The sequence below is a fragment of the Crassostrea angulata genome, chromosome 6 (assembly GCF_025612915.1).
Source record: "Crassostrea angulata isolate pt1a10 chromosome 6, ASM2561291v2, whole genome shotgun sequence".
NCBI classification, from domain to species: domain Eukaryota; kingdom Metazoa; phylum Mollusca; class Bivalvia; order Ostreida; family Ostreidae; genus Magallana; species Magallana angulata.
Genome location: NC_069116.1, coordinates 17,414,158 through 17,438,689, shown reverse-complemented (window position 1 = coordinate 17,438,689; position 24,532 = coordinate 17,414,158). Strand labels below are relative to the sequence as shown.

At 32.2% G+C, this 24,532-nt stretch overlaps 2 protein-coding genes and 1 long non-coding RNA gene across 3 annotated transcripts; 1 reads left to right on the top strand and 2 right to left on the bottom strand.

Moving 5' to 3' along the window:
* Positions 1 to 4,382: 4,382 nt before the first annotated feature.
* LOC128187193 (transient receptor potential cation channel subfamily V member 4-like) lies at positions 4,383 to 7,448 on the top strand. The gene has a single exon (XM_052857456.1). The coding sequence runs from the start codon at positions 4,404 to 4,406 to the stop codon at positions 6,672 to 6,674; it is 2,271 nt and encodes a 756-aa protein (XP_052713416.1). The 5' UTR covers positions 4,383 to 4,403; the 3' UTR covers positions 6,675 to 7,448.
* A 454-nt stretch (positions 7,449 to 7,902) lies between these two features.
* On the bottom strand, positions 7,903 to 14,043 carry LOC128188582 (uncharacterized). Its single transcript, XM_052859727.1, has 5 exons — positions 13,819 to 14,043; positions 11,440 to 11,492; positions 11,210 to 11,350; positions 8,663 to 8,768; positions 7,903 to 8,408 (listed from the first exon to the last, which is right to left on the bottom strand). Exons 1-5 carry the CDS (start codon positions 13,920 to 13,922, stop codon positions 8,219 to 8,221), a joined length of 594 nt encoding a protein of 197 aa, XP_052715687.1. The 5' UTR covers positions 13,923 to 14,043; the 3' UTR covers positions 7,903 to 8,218.
* An 8,388-nt stretch (positions 14,044 to 22,431) lies between these two features.
* On the bottom strand, positions 22,432 to 23,838 carry LOC128188584 (uncharacterized). The gene is made up of 3 exons (XR_008244167.1): positions 23,688 to 23,838; positions 22,728 to 22,777; positions 22,432 to 22,629 (listed from the first exon to the last, which is right to left on the bottom strand). It is a non-coding gene; the product is annotated as an uncharacterized LOC128188584 (long non-coding RNA).
* Positions 23,839 to 24,532: the final 694 nt, after the last annotated feature.

Sequence of the window (24,532 nt, the reverse complement as noted above, 5' to 3'; positions counted from 1 at the left end):
ATAATATTGTTATGTATAATATTGTAAATTATGACACAATATTGTATTATATTATATTGTATTATAAATTAATTATTTAATCACATGATACTATTACATATGATATTGCAATATATAATATTGCATCCTATGATATAATATTGTATATTCTATGATATTGTATCATACAGTATTATATAATATGATATTGGTTTCTGTAATATAGAATTATATCAAATGAAATTGTATATATGATATTGTAATATTATAAAATATCGTATCATACGATGTTGTATAATATGATATTGGTTTATATGATATGTTATCATATCACATGAAATTGTATTGTATGACGTTGTCATATATATTATTGTATCATATGATACAATATGTACAATATAATTGTATTTTATAATATTTTATTTTTTCCCATGATATTGTATCATTTGATATGATACAATGTTGTGTCAAATTATATTGTATCATATATTACAATATCATATTATTTATCAAATATGATACAGTATCATTCTATACAATATCATACTATATTATACAATATTATTAATTATTAGGTTAGTTACTGACTCACTACGGAAATATATTGGGTTGATCAATCTCAAAGATGGCGAGGCGAAGAATCCATGAATATCCAAGATTATAAAGGATGGTTTTCATATAATATGATAAATGTGGTCTTTTAAAGGTGATGCCCCATAAAGGTGATGCCTCGTCTTGGTGAGCCTTGTAATCTGTGATTACCTATGTTTTATAATTGCGGAGCTCTCTGTCGTTTAAGGGTTCCCAGGCATATTTTGGAATTTCTTTTCCTATAAAATTAATAAAATTAAATTATCCAGGGGGATATGGTCAGGACCCCCTCTCCCCTTTTACTGCGTGAAATTATTAATATTAAATTTTCCGGGGGGGGGGGGGGACGGACCCGCTCTCCCCCTCTAGATCCATGCATGAGCAAGGAGTTTCGCATAATGAAATTAGAATGTTACTGTGTTTGGTCCACGGTAAACAGACACCTGGTAAGTGACACGAGTCTGGAAGTGCATATGTACACATTATGGTGGACATTGAATTTTATGTGGACTATATAATGATTAGGCATAGCCAGCACTGGTAAACATATATGTCACATGTACACATTAAAATATTTATAAACATTCATATTAAGCGCAATGGCTTAGCGCATGCGTACCAATAATAGCCTGGATTAATCGGAATACCTTGGCAAGTACGGTGCCTGCATTAAATTCTATGTAATCGACCGAGACTTGCTGAATGCATTCAAAAAAGGCGAAGGCGAAAGTGCGAAGATGCGAAGGCCAAACTGCGAAGTTGGGAAGGAGCGATAGTAGCTAGTATCGCTCCTTCGCCTTCGCACCTTCGCACTTTAGGCATCACATCTTCGCGCTTCGTCGTCGCATCTTCGCACTTTTGCTCCTTCGCCTTCACACTATCGCCTTTGCAACTTTGCATCTTCGCCCTAAGGTCGAAGTGGCCCTATCGATATATGTAAATGTAATTGTAAAAGGGGCATGGTCACGATTTTGGTCAAATTTTATTTTTCTGTTTTCATTATTTACAATGCTTAAGGAAAGCATTTCTACTGATCAAATGGAATTTGAGGGTCAGTTGTAAAGTTATAAGCAAGATACAGGGCTCACTATTCTTTGTCATGTAAACAAGGCTCGTGCCCTGACGTTGTTTACATTGGTTCAATATACCAGTAAAAAATCTTTTTCAAGCTGATTTGTCTATCTTCTTATTCATATTAAGCATAAATAAACAGTTCCTTACGTTTAACACATTCATTAGGTCTAAAATTGGAATTTTCACTTCAACATTCAAAATGTAAACAAAAGCTTCGTTTACATAGCAAAGAATTGCAACCTCTGTAACTTGCTTATAACTCAACGAATGACACTTACATTTTAGTTGCCTATTGAAAATGCCTTACTGAAGCATTGTGAACATTAAAATCGGAAAAATAATTTTTGACTCAAATCGTGACCATGCCCCTTTAAGATGACAACCATACCCCGATGCAATACATCAATGTCTTGTTATAACGGAAGGATTTTTATTTCTAAGATATACCCTTTTTTCACTTTAAGTTTATTTGAATATGAATTATAATTTCTGTCACTCTCTGTAAACTGTAGCAGTAAAAATTACAATAGTGTAAAGACTATTTCACAAATAATAAAAAAAATAAATAAGAAAAAACTTTAATCTACAAGGGGGTCATTATTCTACAGGGGTCACTTTTCTTCATGTGGAGTGTGCTTATTTTTATGAAAATGACACATTTTCTTCAGGCAAAGGGGTCATTTTTCTACGTAGAATAATGACCGGGGGGTCATTTTTCTGCGTAGAATAATGACCGTGGGGTCATTATTCTACGTCGAAAAATGACCCCCGGTCATTATTCTACGGGGGTCATTATTCTTCATTACACCGGCAGTTCAAAGTAGACGCAAATATTTAATTTGTAACAAAATAACAAAATCCCTTTGATTAGGTGATAAAATAATGTAGTGGATTTCTTTTTTTATATTTTGTTCTACAACTTACCACCCCAATAAGGCAATTCACATACTCGGACTATAATTTCTTCATCAAGTCGATATATTTAAATGGGGCAATCGTCGTCCTAAAAATCACTGAGGGTTTTTTTTTCGTCAAACGTCTTTTTTAACTAAACGTGTTTAATTTGTATAAATTGGTCATGATGTAACAAATACAACTAAGTATCTCACATTATATAAATAGTGCCTGTTTGGGAGGGTAACAGTTGAAATTGACACCACGAGAAAACCATTGTCAACCGACGCGAAGCGGAGGTTGACAATGGTTTTCGAGGGGTGTGAATTTCAACTGTTATCCTCCCAAACAGGCACTATTTTTTTTGTTATACTGAATGTCTTAATTTTAAAGAAAACATGACTGCTTTAAGATAGGAATAACGTGAATTCTAAGGCGAACCGTACGCGCATGATTTTACAATAAAAAACACCACTTATCAAAGCGTTTTAAAAATTTCTAAGTGCAGTTTGACAGCATGAATGATGGACGTTATCCTGGGGTAATTTCATGCACGTAGCATCAGGGGGGCCTGGCCTCCCCACTTTTTCTCGCAACAACAATTTTTTTTTTTAATTTACGTATAAAAATTGGAATAATCAAGGAGTTGGCGCCCCCCCCCCCCCCCACTTTTTGGGGAGTATTAAAAAATTGATATGAAAATAAGGAAATAAGGATTGAAATTGAAGTTATATACTACGCCAGCGCCCCCCCCCCCTCCCCCTGGTTTAGGATTTTGAAGATTTTGGGAAATACCTAATTTTCTTTATTTTTTGGATGAGTCTAGCCCCCCCCCCTTTCAAAAATGATGCTACGTGCCTGAATTTAGCTAAATTATCAATGCAGTAAATAGTTTCTCAGAACAGTGATGTGCTATAAGTTAATATGAAGATGTACACGAAAAAAGCAGAGGCAAGTTTTTTTTTCAGGGTGTGGAGACAGCATACATCGGAAATCTTTAAATAACAACATCACATTAGATATATTTAAAATGCTGCAGTTCAGTTGCAAATGAATCATTTAAAATAAGTTTTATACCATTATATATTTTTTTTTTCCATTGAGGAGGTTAAATCTTAAGGCAATCGTCTGATCAACCAGAATTTTCTCTGCTGCCGAATTCAACACATACAGTTTCGATATTAATGTCTACTGCTATGTTATTTGACCAGGAAAATGAAACTAATAACTTTTATTTGTATTTGTGGTGAAGAGTATTATACTACATTTATGTTAATCTATACTGGCTGTCATATTTATATTGTTCCATTTACGTATACATGGAAATAAAATCTTCATATACATTCCAAATTAACCTTAAATTTAAAAAAGCTTAAATTCTGTAACAGTTGTCGATCAATATCCACAATCATTACACCTATAAGATACATTTTATTAATAGGCCCCTATATTTAAAAAAACGTATATGCTAGGAAAGGGGAAAGCTATTAAAATCATGTTTTGTCCTATTTCTTAAAATTTGTTGTTTGAAGACCTTGTGGGAATGTCTTAATGTAAAAAATATATATCTAATGTTGGCATAAATAAAATTGTTAGTACATTAAATGCATTCGTTTGTTATTATCTAATTCTCTACTGTATAATTTGCATTTTTCCTTGGACTAAAACGCTCATTTAAAAAAGCCGACATACCCACTCTATTTTAAAATTCAATGAAATAGAAAACACTCATAAAAAATTATATATTTCTATCTAAGTTGTTTCTTCTATTACGCCTTAAACAATTATCTTTTTATAGTATGTTTGACACGAATATCATTAACAATGCCGATGATTTTTTGTAGACTTAGAGCTTAAGAAAAGGCATGGAATCTTATCCATATAACCAAAAGAATGTGATCAAGACCTTGTGTTCCCACAATAAGGATGTTTTTCTTGATACCTTGAGGAGAATTATCAAAGAAAAAAGATTTGAAGCCGATTATGAGAGAGTAAATTTAGGAGTTAAAATAAAATGTAATGGAGAATCAATTTTGCATAGAGTATTAAAGTATAAAGATTCTGTTACACTCGAATTTGTTAAAAAGTTTGCGAGGGAAAAACCTGAACTTTTAAAAGAGCTTAGAGATTCAAAAGAAGTTACGGAATCGGAAGTTAGCAACTTTCGGGGTCAATCTCCCCTGCACGTTGCAATAGTCAACGGATATGCTGACGCCGTTGAAGCAATTTTAAAAATTGCTGCTGAAAATAACATCACCCGAGAATTGCTTTGCATCCCTGCAACGGGTAAAAAATTCAAGAAGACGGTTTTAATGGGGCAGCTTCCATTGAGCGCTGCTGCTCTTGCTTGTAGGAACGAAGAATTTGAAATATTAGATATACTATTTAAAAATGATGCTATATATACTATTGCGAACCAAAACCAGGAAGGTGACACTGTATTTCACTCCTTGATCAAATATGCAGATATTCATTCTGATCAAATGCAGCATATTGAGCCCACATTCACATTCATTTGGAATAAATTTTCCGAACAATGCAAAAAATCGAAGTCTACGAAAGTAACAGATATTCTTTTCTGGGAAAACAAATCAGGCATGACACCACTCCGATTATCTGCGAAACTTGGAGTCAGTGAGCTTTTTAATTATTTAATCAATATTGAAGGTGTCTACTGCTCTCCAAACATAAAAGATGGTCTCTTTGACATCAAGAAGTACGATGTAACTGAATTTGATCGATTGATTAGCCATACAGAGAATTTGGAAGAATGTCAAAAACAAAAAATCTCAATTTTAGAGAGTATTTTCAATTCAAATTGTACTCGTAAAGAAGCATTTCAAATTCTGAATCAAGAATTAGTAAAATTAATTCTGGATAAAAAATGGCGCACCTACCAGAAAGTCCTCATTCTTTGGATGTTTCTACATATTATTTTCATGTGTTTTTTAACAACAACGACAATTGAAAAAACGAGGCATTATTTTCTTTCCCAGAACAATGAGACCACGATTTCGTTTGATGTTGGAGAGTTTTCTACAGCAATAGTTTATATAGAATTGTTGATATTTTTGGTGGGCGGAATAACGTACCTTTTCTTCTTTTGTTTGTGTTTCAAAGAATTAGTCAGACGTTGTAGAGCGGAACATGGAAGTCATTACAATTCCGGAATAATATTGCATAATTTAGACTACATTGTGTGTTTATTGTTCACGTCTCTTGGTGCATTAGTAGAATCCGTCCTCTTTCCTCTTAAAATTCACTGGGACTATCATTTAGTATTTGCATTCATATCTGGCTGGTATTTTATGCTGTATTTCTCTCCTTTTCGAAAAGAAATCGTTTCTTTTACATACATGATAAAATCAGGGTTTTTTGAAGATTTTGTTCCCTTTGCATCTGTTTATTGTTGTCTATTGATTTCGTTCACAACAATTATGTTTATGCTTTTCCATGGCACGAATGATGTAGAAGACTTTAATAGCTTTGAAAGTTCCCTATTAGCGATGTTTAAATTAGGAGTAGGTTTGAATGACATAGGGATGCTGAATCAGGCTAGGATACCATGGCTTGCTCACACAATATTCGTAGTGTTTGTTGTTCTTTCATTCATTCATTTGTTCAACGCTTTGATTGCTGTGATGTCACAGACCTTCTCTGGGGTTCATGATTATAGAAACTCTTACGCTCTATATAACAAATTAAGAATGATAGAATTGTTCGAAGACATAATTTTATTCAGGGTAAAATCAAAATACCCATTTAAACCTCTCTTTAACCGGGCAAAACATTGGGATAAAGATGATGATGACATTGACGATGAAATATCAATCGTTAACAGAAGCGTTAGAACGGATAGATTTAAAAATGGAAAACAAGAAAGACAGGTGCGCTTCTATTCTACAATGGAGCTGGTTGACCTGGAAGACAATAGAGATGACAAGGAAGAGAAGAAAAAGATAATGAATGACACTATGACAAAGCACTTGCTTAAACAAAGAGGAACTAAAAGAAAAACTCCAAATTTAAAGAAATCCAGCAAAACTAATCCCGAGAAAGACATAATATTCGTTAATATCCAAAAATGTAACAAATCATCTCAATATCCAGAAGGCACTACACTTCCTAAATGGTAAATTAAATGCTGTCAAAGCGGCGTGGTCACGATTTTCTTCAAATTTTACATTTCCATTGTAATATTCTGATCTGGTCGACTAAAATTTTGTCAATTTTTCAGCTACATTATCTGATACAGGGCTCATATTTTTTCGTAACCTCACCAAAGCTCGTATCATGTTGTTGTAAATATATGTAGTATATGCTGGTAAAAGCATTTTTGTCACGATGTTTTTCTATATACAATATTTTTGTGAACATGATTACACAGTTTCTAGTGTTATCACTACTTAATTTGATTTATAAAATGCACTTTTTATCAAGCAATCTAGACGTAAACAAACACATGGCACGAACCATGTTTACATAGAATAAAATTATGGGCTCTGTTTACAACTAATGGTTAACGTTTGAATGGCCATTAGAAATACCGAAGTTAAGAATTGTGAACATTAAAATTAGAAAAGCTAAACTTTTTTAAAAAAAACAAAACCCATGTCCCTTGATGTCCAACCGTAAATACGTCCTTGATTTCCAAAAAAGATTTTTATGTAAATATTCTATCTACGATAATGAGGTTATTCATTCACATAATTGTTATAAAAGATGGACAATATTAATAACTTTTAAAAAATATTTGTTAAATTTATGTTATGTATATGTCTTTTTGCTATATTTTTAAATATGTCACTATGATATATTTTGTCTCTTTCATACATTAAGTGTCATTGTGTTACTTAAATATGTGATTACTACATTAAATGTCAGTAAACTGTATAAAAAAAAAATAATAATAATAATAATATTAGCATAATAAAATTTTGTACATAAATGTAATAAGCTCGCATTTATGAAATACATATATTTTCGTTAAAACGATATTATGAAATTTCGTAATTACGAGACCATTTCTCATTAGTTGAATTATCCTCTTTTCAGATACTAACCAGTGTATTCTTGTTTCGTCTTTAATGATTGTTTAAAATGCAGAAATGTTATAACTTATCTAGCTTGATATAAAAACCCTATCATTTTTTTTCTGTAAAAAACATCAATTGAACACGGCATGAAAAGTTTGAAATTATCATCCCAATACATCAACAGGTCCAAAGACAAAATAGTAGATAATTATTTGATTATCAATATTGTTCTGCTCCCGGTCTGAAAAAGTTTGGTCGTCCACCTGAATTTTTTTACACCGATTCTAATACCTTCAGTTAACAAAACAAAACAAATTGAAAGAATATATCTTGTGAAAAAAGTTTCTTTTATTTAATATACGGATTTTTGCCTTTAATCATAAAATGCAAATGAAGTTGCAAGACAGTGTTGAACATATATGAAGCCAGCACTGACAAGTAAATGTTCAAAAGTTTTTATAAAGTTCAAAGCAACAGTGACTTTTTTCTGCATCGAGAAATAAAACAGTATTCGGTGCAATCCCGTAAAACGCAGTGTATCGACAAATTTTGGGGGCATTATCTAAGCTAGCATCGTCACAATTTTATTGTTGGGTTAATGATTGTCTTTCACAGTGCATTGATCGGAGCAAAATCGAAAGGTTTTAATTTGGAAAATGAATTTGATGGTAGCCATCACCTACATATCCATAATCAGCGCTTCTGTGCATTGGGTGGCTGTCACTGTGTCCTTTATTTCGAACCGTTTTACCTTTTTGCTGGGAAAAAAGAAAGCATCCTCTACACTTTTCCATTTTTCTTATCATCATTTTTCTTATCCAGTTCTTTCTTTTTCTGAAAACAGGTTTTTAAACGAAACAACATATTTAGAAAATGTTTCTTAAACCACTAAACCAGAATTACATACTTTATTTATATACATGTACAATAAGAAAGTCACAATAAACAAATATAAATTTTAGAGAACTACACAGAATATTGAAAATGTTTAATTGGATTAATCAGTTGATTCTTGACAGAATCGAGTTCATCTATCTTTTTCAATAATTAAAATTGAAATATATATCATATGGAATATGAATATTTACCTAAGTGGATAACCGATGCAGAAAACCAAATTGAAGCCTTGCAGGCATATGAAGAAGATCATCAACATCCATTTTAGATTACCTTTTACCGAATGATGACCTTCACCTTTATAAACAAGAGACAAATATGCCATGACGGTCACCTGAGTAGCATATAACCTATACACATATATGCATTTAATTAAGTTTCATCCGGATTTTAAAAAATATATAAATTTATAATGACAACCACCCCCTGCCTAAAATCTTTCAAAAAGGACTATGAAACCTATAATTTTTGCAAAAAACTAAAAGATCATAAAAGAGTGTATAGTCTGATATTGAAAAGGTGCAAGACTCCGACGGAAATTAATTTTCCCATATTTGTTAACTTTCAGGATAGATTGTATGTGTATATGTTTTCATCTAAAACAACCACCATTCCCATTTCCATTATGAGTTACTCGCGTTGCTGTTCCAGCTATTGAATATTCAACCTTCATTGACAAATTAATCACCACCAGGCATTCGTACCAAAATCATTTAACATGTATTGGTATAATTACATTATATTCATTGATTAATTTCCAAATATGGAGAAGCAAAGAAAGACAACTCCATTATGAAGAAGCTAAGGAAGATAACTCCATTAACTGTTACTGTTACCCTCTCCCCCTTGAAGTGCTTTCAAAGTCTCTTTACTTTGATAGCTTCATTCTTGCTCTTTTTTATATTTGTGAATTTACTAATTTCTTTCATTAAGGTCAGACGACACGTTCCTCGACAATCTTGTTTGTATCTCCTCGTTACAAAGAGTTCCAGTAAAATTATTATGATTTAAAATCGTCCATAATTTGATTGAAATTTTATCAATATATAGAAATATGCCTAGATGGCCAAGTGGTTAGAGCTGTGGCCGCTCCCTCCTAAGAGCGCATGTTTCATAGGTCGTGAGTTCAAGACCCGGCCCCGCCTCCAATGTAGTGAATTTTCCTGTGCTGTATATTTTTCATATCAGCAATTTAAGTGTCAAAAAGATTAAATAGGAGATTGCATACTCAAGTATTTTGCAGAAATGCCTGGTAACGTTTCCTAATTTTTTGCAAGAAAGCTTGTCAAAGTAGTAGTAAATCAATAACAAATTGTGGAAAAAGTTATATAAAATTGAGGAACGTGTCGTCTGACCTTAAAATTTTGCGCAGTATAAAATAATTAGACAAATATGATGAACCCACCCACCCCCATCCCAGCTATAACCCTTGCCTTACATGTAGGTGGCATGAAATATTATTAAAGAAGACAACTCAATTTTTAATTTTCTAAATATGCAGTCAGTTTTTATTCGGTGTCAGTTCACGTTTTATAAGGAAAAAAAAGAAAGAATCCCTACGCTATACACTACATGTATACGAGTGTTTAAGCCCCGCCCTAGATTCCACCTCCTACATTGGGAGATATAAATAAGAATTTAAGATTTTGATACACATCTTTATTTTCTTTCCTTTAATGCAGTCAGTTTTTATTTAGTATCAGCTGAAGTAAAGAAACGATTATTTAACATTAATTGCATTAACCCTATTTTGGCCCCGCCCAAAAGTCAGAACCCCTACCTCGGGAAGGAACATGAAATTTAAAATTTTGGTAGATGGCTTCCTGGTCTACAGAATCTTGAATTCACAATTCCTTACAGATGTGGGGGAGTAGAGAAGATAATTTTTAAACAGTATAAGCATCAAATCTATACATCCATTTTGGTCATGCCTTAGTTTAAAAACCCACACTCCAGGAGACATGAAATTAAAAATTTTAGTTGAGGACTTCCTGGTAAACATAACTATTAAGTCAGTTTTTCTTACAGATATGTGAAAGTAGAGAAGAAGATTTTTAAACAGTATATCTATTAACACTATATGGCTATATTGCCACTCAAACGTCCTGAACCCCTGACCCAGGGGTCATGAATATCACATGTTAGATAGAGAAGTTAGTGGACATCATAACCATGCATTCAGTTTGCCCACATGTGTGGGAGTAAAGATTTTCTAGGATTGAATACATTTTTACTATATGGCCATATTTGCACCGCCTTAGTGCCTATACCCTGTCCCAGGGGTTATGAATTTCACAATTTTGGCAGAGGGCTTCATGGACATCATAACCATGCAATCAGGTTTTTCCTCGCATGTTTAGGGTTAGAGAAGAAGATTATAAAAAATTTGCCCTAATTTTGCATATGTGGGCCTGTGGCGCCCCGGGAGTAGTAGAGCCATGAATTTCACAATTTAGATTCCTCTTACCTAAAGATTCTTCATACCAAAAATGGTAACAAATTGTATTTTTAAGAAGTTAAAATGAAGAATTGTTAACACATGACGCACGACGACGGACGCAAACAGATAGCAATAGATGATTTTGAAAATGATTATGAACTATCATTTATATCTAAATAAAGTATTAATGATAAATGTCACTGTCAAAAATTTGCCCGCTGAAAACGAAGTTGAAAGGGGGAAAAAGCCAGCGGTGATAATTTCTTAGTACACAAAATATATCTTTAAAAAATCTTACCACATGTGGAGTTTGATCTGCAACCAACAAACTGATTACAAGCCTCGTTTGAAGAACAGTTGCAGGGTGTTTTACATTGACGTCCATAAAATCCTGCTGGACAGGGTATACTACATTCCTCTCCATAAAATCCAATGCATTCTTTTTCCATACAAAAATACATCATCATTTTAATTAATAAAATCGACAAAGGAACTGCAATTTCATAACCATAAGCAATATTTTTATACCTGTGCAAACATCCTCTATCTTTCGGAAACCAAGACAACATTTAAATGATGAACTAAAAATTCACAGAAAATCATTTGTTAAAAAATGAAGGGAAAAACATCTCTGCGTCACACACCACAATATCGCGCTACAACTAGTACGCCAATACGCTTTCACATCTTAAGTGGGATTGGGGAGATGCAGAAAAAATTATGAGTGAATGAATGTTTTTTATGTTCCTATGTTATTTAAAGCCAAGACAACTGCACTTAGTTTTTTGATGTTGAGCATAGTGAAAACAAAACAGGTATAGAAATGAACACATGTCATTTATTGAAGTAAATGACGAAAAATAAATATATACACCATCAAGGGGGTCAGCATAGACTAGAAAACAACTGACTACTGTGTAAAGTCTTTGGCAGTACATTATGCAATATGCTGACCCCCAATAGTAAAACATATCAAAAATCAAGGCAATGATATATGCCAAACATCAAAAAAGGGTGGAAAATAACAAGATACACGCAATGACAAGATACATAGTATACCAATACATGAAAATAGAAATAAAGTGAAAATTATAATTATGGCGGAAGAAAGGGGTGGATGGAGGGTTTTCCCAAATGATCTTCTTAAAATACAGCGTGGCTTTCCCCTCTAGTAAATAAAACAAGAATGATCACGTGGTCTAGAGGAGCCACGCTGATTGGTTTAAATATCATCCTACCCAGATAGTGTTAAATTTAGGATCTTGACCTAGCGATAGCACCAATTAATTACATAATCTACAAATGCCCAAATAGGAGACTTATAGATGTAAACAAATATCGTTTGTGATAAAACAAGAAGAAAACACATGTCACATAAAAGGTATTATCATTAAACATAATAATAACTGCTTTATGTTCCTATGTTATTTAAAGCCAAGACAACTGCACTTAGTTTTTTGATGTTGAGCATAGTGAAAACAAAACAGGTATAGAAATGAACACATGTCATTTATTGAAGTAAATGACGAAAAATAAATATATACACCATCAAGGGGGTCAGCATAGACTAGAAAACAACTGACTACGGGGGGGGATCCAATTTGCAATTGGATTCTGGCGTGTATCTTGTTATTTTCCACCCTTTTTTGATGTTTGGCATATAAGTCTTTGGCAGTACATTATGCAATATGCTGACCCCCAATAGTAAAACATTGCTTGAATATATCAATTTTACGATATCCTCTGCAACATATATTATTTTCGTGGCAACTTTCTTGCCTTGCAAGGGGGATATTTCTGTTTGAACCGCCCCCCTTCCTGGCATTTAAACTTTTGCAGTTTTCTGAAAAATTAATTAATGACATGTAATGAATTTTATTCAATAATACTCAGAATAAAAAAAATTAAAATATATGTTACAATTTTGGCATTTCCTCGTATCATTATTTTATTAAAAAAATTAATAAAATCGCCATTTCAAATTTCGGAGTTTTTTAGTTGAAATTTGAGCAGAATAGACAGCACATTAAAATACACCATAGTTTTTTTTTTCTTTTAAAAATATTTATCAACGTTATTATGTCCTTTACAGCATATCTATATTTCATACTAGCGACTTTCTTGGCATTCAATGGAGATGCTATATTATGAATCAACCTACCCTAATTCTATAATTATGACTTTTCTGTGACAATTTCTGTTGAATTAATAAAATAACAGAATGATAATAAAACCTATTCATAATAATATTAACCCCTAATGTTTTATGATTTTGCACAATTCATTAAAAAAGTTAAAAATTCCCCAAAATTAAACAATTATAATTGAAACACAACTGATAAGAATATGTCTGCCTACTAAAAAGAGAAGTGAAGTTAATTAAAACATTCTTTTCGGTGGCACATGCAACTCAAAATGGAAATGTCTTCTTTAATATATCCGTAGATTATCTAAACAATTCAAACAAGTTGACCCCCCGAAATGTTAATGACAAATTACTATATATCCTTTAATAATAGTAATAATCAACAATGTGATCAGTGTCTCCCGCTAACACTACAAACCTCATGTTAACTTAAATAAAATAATAAAAACGCTTCAACGCATTATGTATAACTCAGAAACAATATAATAACAGCAGATTAATTAGAATGAAAAATATTTATTATATTAAAAACAAAAATCACGACAAATGCGTTGTGTGATACTGCGTATTTTACAGAACGCTGTATTCGCTTTTAACATTTGACACCATCTAAACACGGTCATCGTTTAAAATCCAAAGCTACTCTCAGACAAGCGTACTCCAGGTGGCCGTTACAATGAACACCATAGGTTTATATAGATCTTTTGGTTCTATGTCAGTGATGCCACCACACACGAAAATTGTATATTAAACAGACTTACTTATGTATACCGTGGGGACACTCTTGATTGCCATAAGATGATCCTATGGTGATCGCCAGTAGAAAGAAACACGTACAAACAAACAGTCGACGACTACATGACATGTTTACTTAATAGAACGATTGGGCCTACATGTATAACCATCACGTTCTGATCTATGCCATTTAATTAGCTTTACTTCCTTGTTTCCATGGCAAATCTATCGGAAATAATTAGTTCATACTTATACTAATTAAAAGAAATTTATATAATAGAATGACTAGACGCCAATGAAGAGTTATTGCATATTAGAAATATCTCTAACCGTACTAACATAATTCTAAGTTCTCTCTTTGACAAATGGACAGGTGTTAAAAAGTTTAAATCTCATATTTAACTTTACATAAGATACTAGAAACACAGAAGACTGTCTTTGTTAATTAAAAAACGAAATAATAGTTTGTTTTGCGCTTCTATTCGGATTATCACTAATTGATTTCACTAATAAGTTAATATTTACATGTAAGCATAACTATTTGTTTATATCATTAAAACGTGTCGGCCATTGGTTAATAGTTTAAAAGTCCAACATGATTCAAAGCAGTATACTTGAAAATACTTGACGAATTCCCAGACCTTTTCTACAATTTCATTTCCAATAAACGGGTTTGAAAGTTCTCTCACTAGTTTTCATAATAAATGTTTATTTTGATATTTTTATTTAAAAATTGCAATTAAATGGAACTTACTTATTAATAAAAGAACATGTCTGAATGCCGCAAGATGATTCTATGGCGACGATGACATGCCATCTATACGTTATACAAACATGACTGTGCCCATAATCATATTGGTTAGTGTCATATTTCCTTGTACTCCTGGTAAAAAATATCGAAAATAATTACTCCATGCTCTATGCTAATTAAAAGAAATTAATATAATGACTTCGCTCCAATTACGAGTTATTACATTTATCAAAAGGTATCTAACGGTACCAAGATTATTAAATTAATTACATGTAGATTAATCTCGTGCCAACGAGAGATATTTATTTAAGTTGTAGAACTTGTTTCTCAATCGTTGTAAAATAAATAAAGTTCAGTTCAATTAATTAGATTAAATTATTTGGATTTTTATTTTGCTAAATGTCATTCCACAAAAGTAAGCTTGTGGCAAAACATACCATGCGACAACTTACTTTGGTTAATTTGTTGAGCATTGCGTCTCCTTGTATTTTAGTTTAAACAATATCTTATTCAATATAACATGTTGAATTGGATTGGGCAGCAGGCACATCATATTTTAGCCCTCTCCTTATATTTTCATGCAATCTAGATAAAATTATCAATAATTCTTACTTTCGTTTGAATTATAAACGTCTTCTATCTTTACTGTTGGAAAAACCAAATACTGCTTTTTGTAAGGCGACTGAGGCTAATTTGGAGTATTTTGTCAGTTACTAGTATATACGGAGACGTGTATTTATTTATAGAGACATGTGTATATATATTCGCATTCGCATACATCATATCAATAACAGTCAGAAGTTAAACATTCGGTCCATCGGGCCTATATGTCACTTTTAACACATTATAAATGAAAATTAGAGAAAAATCTGAAATCGTTTAAGATGGCGGTTGAAGAGCTTTTTAATATAAACTTCTACATCCATGGAAAGGTTTTTGGTAGCATCTTACACAAAACAGATTTGAAAAATCAATATTTCATGGAATTTCGAATGACCTTGAACTTTGACATGTAATTTGATCGTCCAAGGTAGACGTGGCGAGTGGTACAATGTCTCTCCGATGAAATGTCCAATTATAGTTGTAAGTGTTTTATTGAAATTTAGAAACTCTTAGGTGCAATAACAGCCAGAAGAGGGCTTCAGATTGTTTCAGTAGGAACATATTAAAGGAACCTCTAAGGAAACGAAGACGTTTGTTAAAAGTTGCAAGTCTTTTCAGAGAAGTAGTGATAACACGCATTTAATATATACACAATGTGCGATAACTTAACAAATTGTATAAAGAAAAGAATGCTTTAAGGTGTTATCGGACATCTGTTTATATAAATGTGAAAAAAATTATATTATAATCCAGTTACTTTCATCGGTTTAGAATTTTCAAATTTTACAATAGTTACAGGTACACGGTGACTAAAAAACATTTTTACTTTTTTATTATGACAACGGAAAGAAAAGAGCAAATCGAAATTTCATCATACGGAAGGTTTCTCGCATCATAAGTCATCACCCATCAATTTACAGGTCAATAAAACTCATTCGGAAGTTGCACATGTAAACTAACCGAGTTGTTTTGGACATTGGTTCAGTGTCACATAAATGCGATTTCTGTTTTAAAATAGTTACAATGGGATTGATACACTGAAACATGAATTGAATTTGAAGCTATTCGATATCTATGGTAAGAAATGTGCATTTAAAGAGAATGCATCTTAATAGATAGTTCTTGAATACATCATGTTTCAATGAGAAGTTTCTTGTTCATGATGTTTGTCACGCTGCAGTATTTACATTCCTCTGCACTTGCGTGGCTATAAAGCGGAGGGAAAAGTCAATATTTACGTGTTGGCCCAACGCTTAATTCTATTTTTCACTTTTTAATTTGATTTATTTACTTTGGAACACCGTAATTTTTCAAAAGTTAATCTTTTCATATGATATGTAAAATATGTGGAAAATCATGTAAAAATTCAATATTTGCTGAATAATATTTGGTTTATGCGTCACAATGTCCCTTTCACCTTAAATATGTTATAAGAGTTGGATTTACTCAGAATGAAAAAAAAAATTCCACTGATGATAATGAAAAACCATCTATTGTATGTTATAGATCTGTCAATGTAGTGTTATCTATAATTTTCAAAAAATGTTTAAAGAAAAATTCCAAAAAAATTGAGATTGTCATAATTGTGAATACCATACATTTGCTAAACGCTTAAGGTACCTCACTACACCTAGACTTATACTTTTTAAGACACTACGTTACAAGATGGCAATTTAAACGTTTTGTCAACTGTTTATATCGTTCGATTTGGTTGTGTAACGTCGTAGCTCAATGGTTAAAGTATTGGGCTTCTGAACCGCAGATCATGAGTTCGATTCTGCCTGGAGCTTCTGCTCATGTTTACTGAAATAAATTTTCGAAAATGTAATTTCACATCCAAAATTGCACATATCTAGCCTATTGGACTTAAATACTTCTTATCCATTATGATATATATCATAATCAAGTAATTTTCTGCTGATTAAAGAAAAAATTTCAAGGTGTAGTGAGCCACCTTAAAAAATAAAATACAGTTTAGCAGTGACATTAAATAGATACAAAGCATTAAGTTTTCATTCACAATTTTTAACCGTTTTTTCCAACGGAAAATCCGGTTATTTAAATGGTGAAAATGGCGGGCGGCTGCCAAAAGGGTACCCTCATTGTACGGATAACTCCTCCTACAGTTTTTAAGATAGAATTTTGTTCTATTGCAGATCAACTGTACATATTTCAGAGGTATGCATATTGCTAGGATTTTGATTTCTGATAATTAATGAAAAAATACCAGCTTTTGAACTTAGTCATTTTATGGCGTAATATTGCATATAGGGTACCCTCATTGTACGGATATCTCCTCCTACAGTTTTCAAGATAGGAGGTTGTTCTTTTGCAGATCAATTGTACATATATAAGAAGTTAGCATATTTTCAGGATTTTGATTTTTGATAATTTATGAGAAAATTACCAGCTTTTGAAATTATTCATTTTTTTGGCAAAATATTGCATATAGGGTACTCCATTTCACTAGATTCGGTAGGAAGAAAACCCAGTTTGCTGTCACATTGACAGCTTTTCACTTGTTATAAATAATCCAGTCCGAACTTTCTTGATCAGTTTTAAAATCCCTACCCATTTTTTATTCAATTTAACAAAAAAAAAATGAATGATAATGATTTTTAAACATCTATTGTATTAAACTTTGTATAGTGACCTTACTTTGTTGACATAAAATTCATGTGAGTTCAATGATCGATATTTTCAGATGTTGCGTCTTTTATTGTTTTTAAGCATTTTTCAATATTTGTGTACTGTGTGCCATGCGATTTTTTAAATGAAAAAGTAAGATCAAACCAATAGAAAATATGTAAAATTACGTTGACTTACAAATAATATCTTAACTTAAAATACCTTAGTTCTACCAAAAATATTTCAGAGAAAAACAAAATCTGAACAATTTAGTCCGAATTTCATCCGTTTTGCTAAAAAGTTTAATTTTGTTTGAGCTTAACTGCATAATATAATATAAGATATGGAATGTTATGTCAATAATCATTCATTTCATTTATACTTTTTGTGTTTAGAACAAAGTTTACTCATAATATTGAAATTTATAACAATCCGAATTTGAGAACTCAAATCCTGAGTAAACGACCTCCTCAAAAACGTTTTTGAGAGTTAAAATTATAAAATCTCCAGCGGTATTCGGATTTATGACTAACAGATTCGTAGTGAACCTCTAACCCACTGCGCTATGTTGTTAGGTAACAATTTTCGGAAAGAAGCTATTCATAAGACTGCACTCGATATTATTCCCTAGAAGAAGAAGAAGAAGATGCTGGAAAGACATTATTTGCCATGCAATTATTCAACGACAATTTACTTAAATTTGAAAGATTTGCATGTATCCATGAATTTCGCGGAGTTCAGAAACACATAACAACTTCTCAACACATTGTTCTTACTATCTCTATAGCCATCTCATGGTATCGAATTTTAATTTTTTCCATGAAAAACGTTATTTACTCTCACAAGCCGGACATATTCGATTCTTTTAAAGGAACGGACAACTGGTGTTTGTCTTTATTGCCATCTCATGGTATCGAATTTTAATTGTTTCCATGAAAAATGTTATTTACTCTCACAAGCCGGACATATTCGATTCTTTTATAGGAACGGACAAATGGTGACCAGTGCGAGATATTTCCTGCAATAAGTTTTTTTCTAATCACCGATGTCATACAGTCTAGTAGCTGTTGTTGTTTGTAGGGAATGGTCTTTGAAGTGTGACTTTATAATGACTAATATATGACTTTATAATGACTAATAAATTACACCTGCTGTCACAGCGTATTTTTTAATACATCATGAACCCAAACAGTTGCATCTGCATACCATGAAGCTGCTATACTCTGGGTAAAGGGCGTCGCATTTTCTATTTGCTGATCTACATAGGATGAATGCATTAGTTTTATTTAATGTAAATATTATGAAGTTGGTATAGAATGTCTTATCATGTATAGTTTTTTTATACGTATAGAATATTTGTCTCTACTTTTTGTGCTTTTCATAGGTCAATACCAGCTATAGGTATTTTCTAGGTACAGTGTTGTTCTGGTAACTATGTGTGGTTGTCGGTTTTATGTGTTTATGCAAGAGTCTTCTACTGAAACATCATCATTTTTTATACCATCTGGTTCGTAAAATATTGTAACTTGAGTTTTGGAACCAAACAGAAGATGCATGTGTTCCTGGTTACCGCAGAGCGAAATGTAAGCCAAATTGAAAGAGTACTGTACTGTGCCAAATGTTGTTGAGGGATATCCCTCCCTAAGACTCACTTACTCTACATGATATTTTCTTGTTCTTTTGTTAACATATCTGCCTTATTTGTTTGTCTAATCAAACACTGGACAGGTTCTTCATTTTCGACTTCTGCAGGCATCTAAATTTTTATAGTTCAGAAACTAACATTAAAGTCCCTCCTTATTCAAAAAACTTTTTACCGCTTGTTTCTTGTGTGATGGCGAACTGTGCAAAGTTGGGTTTGCACGATGACTGGCACTTTCAAGACTTCGGTCAGGACACACAAAAAATGTATTAAATAAATTATAAAATATTCAAAGATGTACAGGAACTTACATCTTTATTGTAAATGTTGTAAAGCATGCGGATAATTCTATGATGATCACAAGCAGAAAGAAACATGTTTGTACATACGTATAATTATAGTCGCCAAAGGCCTGCCATACATATTTTACATGTTATAAAATGATTGTGCTTGCCATTATCTTGTACTGTTATCTGCTTATACTACACTTCTGTTCTTCAATCATAGGCATATCGGAGATAATTACACGTATTACCAAATTAATATTTTCATTCATACATGTAATAATAAATAGAAATAATCGAATGAGTAGATAAATGTTTTAAAAGAATTATAACATTTAATCAAAGTACTGAAGAAATGACGGGAGTTGATTTTGTCGATGTTTATTTATTTTAAAATCAATGATATGTTATTTTGCATGACAAGTACATGTAGTTTCTAATTTGAATTACGCACATTTTTATAATATGAATTTTTCGACCTTTTCGACAAAAATGTCGAGAAACCCCCATATGAATCATGTTAAATAATATTTAAAGATAAAATTAATTTAAAAAAACTATGTACCAGTGATAGAAATATTTCTCGAAAAGTGTATGGATCCAAGCAATATTGAACTCCAGTCTCGTTCAACCAAACGTTCGGCTGACACCGTAAATCTCCGACAACGATTTACGGAGACAGCCGAGCGTCGAGTTGAAAGAGCCTCTAATGAACTCTGGCGTAGGAATACATACGACTACAAAAAATATTTAAATTGTTCGTACCATTTAAAATCTGACTATTTTTAAGGTATTTATAATTAGTTTCCTTGAAAAACAATGCTTAAGCATACAATACATCGAATTTATTAATTATTTTCAAGAACTAAGTCTTGTCAGCAGCAATGATTTGTGCTTAGGTCCAAACACTGTTTCACTTTCGATTTGTCTGAGTAACTGCATAGGAGAGTTGATTAAAATCAACTCCCAAAAATGTCTCTAATCGTACATGTACCGACATTACTATATTAGTATGTACAAAGTACCTTTTCAGATAGTAACTACATACTATTTATGATTCTTCAATTAATATAAACATGCAGAATCTAATTTTCAGCTTGTGTCAAACATGATAGTGAAAGAATATCTGATGTATTCAGATCATTCATTTTGCATCAGTTAAGATACTAAAGCTACAAAAGACTTTTTTAGGGCAAGAACATATTATAATACTATGTTTGTTATCTGTAAATGATCCTTTCTTCGACTATTCAAAATCTTAACCATCTCGTCGGAAAGTGGTTGATAGAACCAAGTCGCTCAATTTGAAGCAGTATAATAAATAAAATTTCACTGTATAACAGTTATCGTAATGCATCAAATGATAAAAAAATTTAATGTTTATACATTCAACGAACATTGATGAAACAATATGTAACATATTATCATAATTACATGTATACCTGGTTTTTATTTTAATAACATTTATTAAACATCAATTAACAATCAAACCTTAATGTATCTTGACAAGAAATAGCACAACAGTATCTATAGTTTGGGAAATATTAAAAACGAGGATATACCTCGCGAATCAAGCGCTGTGTGTATCTTGTTGATGAGTCTGTTCTGAAATGTTTCATTCATTTTATTCTGTTACTGCCTTTGCCACATCCCCCGTGTTGGATGGTTCTTATTAATTATCAAAGTCTTCTGTCAACTTCATTCCAGCGATGGTCATTGGTAGAAAGGCCGGAATAATAATGTTACTGTATTTGGAGTAATGAATTTCGTGGTGATGAAAGTCCGATATACTCTTATGCACATAATATTGTCTTCTGAGAAAAGTTGTGTTGATGTACCGAGTAGATGACGTGGTCGCAGAATTTGAGTGAAGAATATTTGATTATGATACATAGAAAAGATGCATACTCAAAAAACAATCATATTTTTTATTTCAATTTTACAGCATGTGACTCGTTATCATATCATACGAAGGTTTACATAATTCGTTCTCATCTACGAATAGTAATGTCTTGTTATATAAATATGACGCGCGCACTGAATTTCTTCAGCTCAAATGCAATCATGTAATATACTTGTAGAAACATATTAATATACATGTATTATTATTATTATTCCAGCCCAATCAAATTAAAAACTAATGGGCATTCTTTCTTTTCTTTTTTTTTTTTGGGGGGGGGGGTCTTTTTTTTGGCCGGGGGGGGGGGGGGGGGGTATGTTAATATCTTAATACCGAGTTGAAAGCTAAAGTAATTACTGCGTATGTTACAGTATCATTCTGTTCTCTAACCATGCATTTCACTGTCCTTAATGCGATATCATTATACTTTCATGTTAAATACTGAAATCTGATTGGTTTAGACGCAGTTGATAATCCGTTCTATTACCCTCAGCGTTAGCAACACACTTAGCAACGGGTAACACAACGAATTGTTACATGCGCGTAAATTATGCGCGTACGATTCGCCGTGGAATTCTCGTCATTTCTATATAAAAGCAGAAAAAAATCTCTAAAATTAAGACATTCAGTATAATAAAATAATTAGTGCCTGTTTGGGAGGATAACAGTTGAAATTGACACCCCTCGAAAACCAATGTCAACCTCCGCTTCGCGTCGGTTGACAATGGTTTCCTCGGGGTTTCAATTTTAACTGTTACCCTCCCAAACAGGCACTTTTTATATAATGTTCAAGTTGATAAAATAATAAATTTTCTATCTTCATTCATCAATTCAATAATCAATAGGATTATACAAAATTAATCGGTTAATAACATATTTTAATCTTACCACACGTGGAGTTTGATCTACAGCCAACAAACTGATTACAAGTCTCGTTTGAGGAACAGTTGCAGAGCGTTTTACATTGACGTCCATAAAAACCTCCTGGACAGGGTAGACTACATTCCTCTCCATAAAATCCAATGCATTCTTTTTATTCACATAAACACACATAACCATTAAAATATTACAGGTGTAAATCATTAATAGAAAACTGCGATTTTATAATCATATGCAATATTTTATACCTGTGCACATCCCCTCTATCTCTCGATAACCAATACAACATCTTGACGAACTAAAAAAAAAATGAAAAAATCATTTGTTTGGTAAATCATTACAAAAGATTTGCATTGTGTCAAGATAATGCCATCAAGGCATCATCTCAGCGTGCTGAGAAACGCAGCCATTACTTTGTCCCGTAAAACAACATCGGGCTTTTTGTTCTTTATAGCGCCATTCAGCATTACATGTAAAAATCAATTGCAATTGTAACTTCACACGATGCACTGTTAAACAGCACCCATTTGCGCTATCGTAACTTAAAGTGGTATGGGACATCTGTCGATATTAATGTGAATTAAGGAACATTTTAATTGAAATATTTTTACCGGTTTAGAATTTTCAAATTTCAAAATATTTAACCAAAAAATACGTTTTAAAAATTTTTGGAAATGTAACATTTTTAAAACCTCCAGCGGGATTTCACTCATTACTTACAGATCCGTAGTGAACCCTCTAATTCACTGTGCTACGTTGTAAGATGACATTTTTGTGAAAACCCATATTTATTAAATTACAAAAAATACATTATTTCATTGTTTATTTTGATAAATAATACGTCACAATATGAATGTGTCCCATACCACCTTAACACAACAAGTTGCTGCACTCATAACAGAACACGATTGTCTTGAAAGAAAAATAATCTTAAAAAAAACACTCCAAAGCGTTGTCATGCCATGCTCAGACACATCAAAATCATGACATACGAGTAGTGTAAGGGTGATCAGGGGACAGCGTGATTAGCAACGTAGAATTGCAGAAAATTGTGTTGCGCAATGACTTGTCGTTTTTTAGTTTCTTTTTAAACTCCCTTTTCAGCTTTTGCAATTCCAAGCACCATATGTTTGTTAAGATCTTTCGCTTATGGTAAAACAATAAAAAAGTATTCAAAATATAAAAATGCGGACGTAAAAGAAACTTACTTAATATTGTTAATAGAACAGGTTTGAAGGCCACAAGATGATTCTATGGTGATCGCCAGTAGAAAGGAATATGTACTAACATACAGACGACAAGGGCCTGCCATGTTTACAATATCATAGCAAGACTGTTTCGTGTCAATTATTTATTCATCCTATTTTGAATGGTTTTGTCTGTTTATCCTTTATTTCCCTTTTTCAATCATATAAATATCGGAAATAATTATTATCAAATAAACAAGTTCTCTAACTTATAACTTTAACTCTAACTTATACTAATTAAAAGATTACTAGACACCTGTTCAGAATTGTAGAGCATAACACATGTATCTTGCCGTACCAACATAATTGAAGCAGATCTCTCTTTCATAAACCAATTAATTTTCTATTGACAGATTCAAAATTCATTGACATTTCGATGATTAGTTGCAGAAAAATTCATCAGCCAGATACGATATTGAATGGAAATGTGGAAAAATGTGTTGTATTAAGATCTTTCGTTTTACATCAAATAAGATATCACTACCACAAAAGACGGTATTTCAGATAAGATATTTTCATAGATCTAATACTTTGTTTTTGCATTGATAAAGATTCTTGTAAGTGCCCAGGGGTTTTTATTCTGATTAGCATCAAATACAATTTTAATTTTTAAGTGAACAGTTATTTATAGCTTATCTTTTTATTGATATTTTAGACATTGGACGTTTATATAATTTAAGTCTCACTTTTGCAAAGTTTGTATTTGCCGTCCTTTAGACCAATTAAGAAATATTATAAGTAATACTTTGTTGTAAAATACTTGGATGGCTCCGTAAAACTAATGATGTCCTTTGTAATACATTTTT